Raw genomic sequence first — 7500 nt, 5'->3', positions numbered from 1 at the left:
CAGACAAGCATACACACATACAAAATATACATGCACACACACAGTCTCACACACACAGACACACACACATAGATGTACACAAACACTTGCATACATACATACGCACATACAAACACGCACACTCAAACATGCATGCACACACAGATACATGTACACAAACACATACACACACATCTATGCACACACACACACACACACACACACGCACACACACACACACACACACACACACGTGCATATAAACTCATGCTGAAAACATTAAACACACACTTACACTTCACTGCAGATGCATGCACACACACACAAACATACATGGCCACAAATGCGCACAAACACACACAGACACAGACACACATGCACAGCCACGCACACACACACATACATACACACTCCATTGCTGACTGTCTCTCATACATGTATGCGCACAAACTATGAACAGTCAGTCACACACACACACATGCACACAAAAATACTCACATACACACCACACATAAACATGTTTGCGCACAAACACTCACTCATATATACATGCACATACAAACACACAAACACACACACACACACTTAAACACCTATACACACGTGCACAAAGACACACACATGTATGCGCACAGACACAAACACACACGCACATGAATATAAACACTCAATGCATGCATGCACAAATATGCACATGGACACACACACACACACACACACACACACACACACACACATATATATGTGCATACAAACTCATGCTGAAAACATTCAACACACACTTACACTTCACTGCAGATGCATGCACACACACACACACAAACATGCATGGCCACAAATGTGCACAAACACTCACACATACACTCCTCATGCTGACAGTCTCTCACACATGCGCACAAACAAGGGTACATTAAACGTATACATGCACACAAAGTCACACACACACAAATGCACACAAAACACTCACATACACACCGCACACAAACATGCATACGCACAAACACTCACTCATATATATGCACATACAAACACACACACACACGCTTAAACACCTATACACGTGCACAAAGACTCACACACATACACACACACATATGTATGCGCACAAACACACACACACACACATACATGCATAAAAACTTTCAAACATGCATGCATGCACACACATACACAAATACGCACAAATGAAAACACACACACACACACACATATGTGCATACAAATTCATGTTGAACACATTCAACACACACACACTTACACTTCACTGCAGATGCATGCACACACACACACACACACACACACACACACACACACACACACACACACACAAACTTGTGCATACAAACTCATGCTGAACACATTCAACACACACACACACTTACACTTCACTGCAGATGCATGCACACACACAGACAAACACACACACACATATGTGCATACAAACTCATGCTGAACACATTCAACACACACACACACTTACACTTCACTGCAGATGCATGCACACACACACACACACACACACACACATATGTGCATACAAACTCATACTGAACACATTCAACACACACACACACTTACACTTCACTGCAGATGCATGCACACACACAGACACACACACACACACACATATGTGCATACAAACTCATGCTGAACACATTCAACACACACTTACACTTCACTGCAGATGCATGCACACACACACACACACATGCACAAATGTGCATACACAGACATATGCACACAAACACATACACACACATGCTCACAGACACAAACACAATCATGCATGCGCACACACAATATGATGACAGCACGTTCAATTAGACTAGATATGAGCTGAAGGCGGACACAAAACAGCAGAGAGACACAAAGGTTTTCTGCTTTAACAGCGCTGGTGACACCACAGAAGTTAAAGGTCAGAGCATCATTAACCTCTGACCTTTACAGCTCACAGGTCACAAACAGCAGAACAGCTACAGTTGCAGTGACGCCTCAGAGATGAACACACACAGACAGACATGTTCTCAGATCTTTAGCGCTCTGAATGGTGAACATGCGCTGATTGTCTCATGTACCGTTGAAGTCAGAATTATTCGCCCCCCTGTTTATTAGTTTCCACAATTTCTATTTAATGGAGAGCAGATTTCTTCAACTAATTTCTAATAACGGATGTCTTTTCTCTTTGTCATGATGACAGTAAATAATATTAGACTAGATATTCTTCAAGACACTTCTATACAGCTTAAAGTGACATTTAAAGGCTTCACTAGGGTAATCAGGGTAAAGTTAGGGTAATTAGGCAAGTTATTGTATAACTGTGGTTTGTTCTGTAGACTATCGAAAACTTAAAGGGGCTAATAATATTGATCTAAAAATGCTGTTTAAAAAATTAAAAACTGCTTTTATTCTAGCCCAAATAAAACAAATCAGACTTTCTCCAGAAGAACAAATATTATCAGACACACTGTGAACATTTCCTGAATCTGTTCAACATCATTTGGGAAATATTTAAAAAAGAAAAAAATCAAAGGGGGCGAATAATTCTGACTTCAACTGTATATATTTTTCAGCTTAGTCCCTTTATTAATCAGGGGTCGCCACAGTGGAATGAACCGCCAACTATTCCAGCGACTGTTCCTATTCAAACATTTATTCATTCATTTTCCTTCTGCTTAGTCCCTCATTTGCCACAGCAGAATGAACCGCCAACTATTACAGCATATGTTTTACACAGCGGATGCCCTTCCAGCTGCAACCCAGTACTGGGAAACACATGCAGGGAGAACATGCAAACTCCACACAGAAACACCAACTAACCCAGCCGGGACTCGAACCAGCAACCTTCTTCCTGTGAGGCGATTGTGCAACCCACTGTGCCACCGTGCTGCCCTAAATAGTTTCATCTGAAAATAATTCATAAGGTTTTGAGAATAAAGTCATGTTTGTTCTCCTATTCCTGAATACAATTGATAAAACTCATTCATTCATTTTCTTGTCGGCTTTCCCTTTAATAATCAGGGGTTGCCACAGCAGAATGAACCGCCAACTTATCCAGCAAGTTTTTTCGCAGCGGATGCCCTTCCAGCCGCAACCCATCTCTGGGAAACATCCACACACACTGGACAATTTAGCCTACCCAATTCACCTGTACCGCATGTCTTTGGACTGTGGGGGAAATCGGAGCACCCGGAGGAAACCCACGCGAAGGCAGGGAGAACATGCAAACTCCACACAGAAACGCCAACTGAAGTGAGGTTCGAGCCAGCGACCCAGCGACCTACTTGCTGTGAGCCGACAGCACTACCTACTGCGCCACTGCCTCGCCCTTTGATAAAACTCAATAAATTAAAAAAAGTAAAAATAAAGAGAATAAATAAATAAATAAATAGTAAAAAAAAAAAAATTTAGGAAAAAAATTAATTAATGAACTTGTTTCATCAAAACTGACTAACAAAAGAAGAAAACCGTAGCAAAAGGATTGAGAATAAAAATAAATGAATTCAGAGGAAAAAAGTAATCATGACTCATTACTGATATCAGTCACACAAATGATATCGAGTCATATCTAAACAATAATGTTGTGTATTATAGGGCGTTATGGTGGCTCAGTGGTTAGCATTGTGACTTCAGAACAAGAAGATCGCTGATTCGAGTCCCAGCTAATGTTGTAGTTCTCCTCCTAGTTCACTGCTTTGGTTCATAATTGATATCATGTGAGCAATGTGTGTGGCACTATATTATTATTAACCTTTTTAACCTTATTAAAGTGTGTAATTTTATGTAGGCCTATTTTTAAGGCTGTATGACAAATAAAACAATCATTTTATAGCGGTATTATGACATTTTTAATGCGCATTCCTCCAGAATATAGGATAGAACTACATGTCCCATCATTCTGCACGCGCTCGTCACCCTCAGTGGGCGGAGCGTCAGTCTGCGGGAGGAGCTCACAGAACAAACCGACACACAAACCGAGTGGAAAATGTGAACGGAAGATTCGCGCTTGGAAATAACGACAGAAAACCGACGCGAGAGAGTTTCGGTGTGGAGGAGACATGAAATCTGCGCGCACGGAGGCGCCGGAGGTGAGAGATTTACGAGGTATTTACCGCATTCAGATGAAGTTCCTCAGAGTCGCAGCGTATACTGAACGCGAGTGACGCGACGCGACGAGCTGGAACGCTTCCATTATGATCAACGCAACGCTTGTTGCTGAATATAACGCACGCGTTCCGCTGCGTCGCGTTGCTCGCGTTAAAAGCAAACGGCCAGAACAACCGTCAATTCAACCGACACGAATTAACTGCATGTTTTTAAAGGGAAACTGAAGTGTGTGTGTGCGTGCATATGTGTGTGCGCTGAGAGTCTTTGTCACCCGGGACGGGCGGAGCTCGGGATGGCTGTATGTATTGAGGTAAAGTTGCTTTTATATTCACACATTCGGTATTTCCTAATAATATAGACTAATTTCACACAAGTGTTCTTTGCTCAATACTAAATGGTGAAATGATATAAGCAGCCAATGACTATTGAAGTACAACATTGTTCACAGTCAGTTAAATAGTGCTAATGTGGTGTTGAAGTCATATTTACAGAGCCAATATTCAAAGTACAAATATAGGGATTGTGACACAACATGTTCAAAAATGAAGGATTGTGCGAATATAAAACCGACTTTACCTCAGTTCTGCTCGGCTACATGTGACCCGATACTGGAGGTTGTTTTGTCGCCTTCTGGTTTGTGTTTGAAGGCCTTTGTTTTGATGGGGATTTAAACCCAAGACCTCTCAAAGTTTCCGTCAAAACAATTCACTTATAGCTAACAACTGCTCTGCTTACTCTTGCACAGCAAATCTCTATTAACTAAATGCTCACGGCTGTTGTTTTCCAAATTAATGGGAATAAATGTCACTATTTTGGGGAAGTCCAGTGTTTACAGTGATTTTACAGTAGTAACTGTGGTTCACTTTGGAGATTGAGTTTGTTGGTATTATTAGCGACAGTCCATTAGGAAACATTGGCCTCGTGCCATACATATAGGCATCATCCAATATTATTGTGGCCCTCTTGACTGCTTGAACACCAGTTGTAAGTCTATTTTTCAAAACATGAAATCTTAATAAACAAACTTTCCATGGATGTCTTGTTTGTTAGGACAATATTTGGCAGAGATAAAACTGTTTGAAAATGTAAAGGGTGCAAGCAAATTTAAACACTGAGATAATCGCCTTAAACTTGTCTAAGTGAAGAGCAATGCATGTTTTCAGAAATAAGTTTTTACAGTAACAGATTTACAAAACATCTTCATGAAACATGATCATTACTTAATATCCGACTATTATTTTGTCATAAAATAAATAACTAAATCAGTTTTTGGCTATTTCCAAAAATATATATCATGTTTTTTATTGTTAGGATAATATTTGGCAGAGATAAAGCTGTTTAGCAAATCTGGAGGGTGCAAACAAATCTAAATATTAAGGTAATCACCTTTAACGTTGTCTAAATCGAGTGCTTAGCAATGCACATTACTAATCAGAAAGTAAGTATTGATGTAATACGTTTATAAAACAAGACCTTTACCTAATATCACAATTATTTTATTGGCCTGGATGTGCATTTTTGCCTATCGCAAAAAAAGAAATAGCGATGCAACGTAAAAAAAAATATTTGTTAGGATAATATTTGGCAGAAATAAATCTGGGGGTGCAAACAAATAAAATATAAAATTATAAAAAAAATTTAGATAAAAATATAAAAAATATTTTGCTTCGATAAATCTGGAGTGTGTAAATAAATCTAATTATTGAGATAATCACCTTTAAAGTTGTCTGTGTTTGTCTGCTTCTCAATGCACATTACTAATCAGAAAGGAAGTTTTGACGTGTTTACAGTAGTAAATTTGCTAAATAATCTTCATGTAATGATGTTTACTTAATATCCTAATTTTATTTTTGGCCATAAAAACCAATGCTTTTGCCAAAAAAATATACGAGTGCAACATAACTTTTTAGAACATCACAAATCTATATTCCTACCTATAATTCTGCCCAGATTGCTGCTGACTCACGAGCTGGTCTGGTATTTTTGGTTTTGCTGCCGGTCTCACAGATGGATCAGTGTTTGCATATGTTTGAGACGTTCGTTGCTCTTTTGAATGCTGGCCAGAGCGCTTGCTGCATGTGTGTGTGTGTGTGTGATGCCAGAGATGCTGTCTAGGTAGGCAGAACACTACAGGATGGCACTCGCTCAGTGTGCATAGAGATAAAGTCAAAATGTGACTTATTTACTGGTGAGAAGTGTTGCTTTATGATGGAGGCTGTTGGAGAATTTTGGCTATGGAAAAAGTTGTACCCTATTAAAGCAAACTGAAAACATCTTATATGTCAATTAATGTTTTATCTAAAGCAGCTTAAAATCGTGTTGCATTCAGTGTGTATGCTGTTCATCGGGTCCGTGCATTCTTCTGGGAATCAGAACCAACTGAATATGTAGACGGAGAAATGCATGTTGGTAATGTTTTTAGATATAAAGCACCTCAAAGCATGTTCAAGCAGAACATTGAAGCTAGGGTTACTCCAAACGCAAGATGATGACGATGGATTAATTAAATGCACACAAATCAGAAGCCAGGAATTAAATCAAATGCTGGATTTACAATATAATATGCCCTTAAAATGCATTCTGAACTTAAATGATTGTCTATTATGTATATGCTTTATGGTTTTACTGAGTTTGTTTGTATATCTGTGTGTGGTGTACCTATTGCCATCATAACCAACTGAAAATGTCAACAGAGAAATGAATGTTACTGATATTTTTAGATAAAATCATATTAAATTCAAGTCTCTACTAGGGTTGCACAATATATCATCATTTAAAGTCTGTGCATGAACTTGTTTAGATTAGTTTGCACCCATGCACGCGCACATGAATCCAAGCGTTTGGATGTTTACACTGAAACACAGCCTATAATGCTGTGTGTGTTGTTTGTTTCAGGGTGTTTCATCAGCCGTTAGAGCCTCACCATGAGAGATCTGGATGGATGTGATGCAGATCTGGCCCTGTAGAGTCCGGGACTCCTCCTCATGGTGAACGGGTGTCTGCGCAGACGCCCTCTGAGGGTTTGAGCATGCCCAGAAGCGTCTGACCATCGGTTTGAGCATCGCAATCGACTCGGATCATGGCTCAGACGAGCCTGCTGCAGGGCAAGCGCTTCTACTGCCGCGAGTGGGTTTTCCACAAGATCCAGCACTGCATTCAGGAGAAAACCAGCAGTCTGAGTGCACCGGGAGCCCAGGAGCCGATCCAGCCCACCGCCGGGCCTCCATCTGGGGCTGGGAAGAGCAGCTCATGGGGCGTCCTGCTGGTTGGTGGTCCAGGAAGTGGGAAAACAGCTCTGTGTTCAGAGTTACTGTGGCCCAGCTCTGCTCACGGGCTCCACCGTGGCCTGCACCAGCACTGCCTGGCCTTCCACTTCTGCCGGGCCGAGGACGCCGAAACGCTGTGCGTCAGTGGGTT

At 40.7% G+C, this 7500-nt stretch overlaps 1 protein-coding gene across 2 annotated transcripts in view; it reads left to right on the top strand.

Annotated features, from left to right (window-relative positions):
- The first annotated feature begins 3963 nt into the window (after window positions 1-3963).
- The window catches only part of ankrd50 (ankyrin repeat domain 50), a 30307-nt gene continuing 26770 nt past the window's right edge, over window positions 3964-7500 (top strand). The window contains exons 1-2 of one of the 2 annotated variants that reach the window (XM_073922403.1): window positions 3964-4064; window positions 6979-7500. The exon at window positions 6979-7500 is cut by the window's right edge and continues 135 nt beyond it. In XM_073922403.1, the coding sequence (XP_073778504.1) occupies window positions 7163-7500 (338 nt within the window). In that variant the 5' untranslated portion in view covers window positions 3964-4064; window positions 6979-7162. Of the gene's footprint in view, window positions 4081-6978 lie in introns of both variants that reach the window. The other variant, XM_073922404.1, reaches the window with a different exon arrangement.

This window comes from Danio rerio, chromosome 14 (genome assembly GCF_049306965.1).
Source record: "Danio rerio strain Tuebingen ecotype United States chromosome 14, GRCz12tu, whole genome shotgun sequence".
Classification (NCBI taxonomy): domain Eukaryota; kingdom Metazoa; phylum Chordata; class Actinopteri; order Cypriniformes; family Danionidae; genus Danio; species Danio rerio.
The sequence above is the reverse complement of the archived record's forward strand: the minus strand, read 5'-3'. Positions and strand labels throughout refer to the sequence as shown.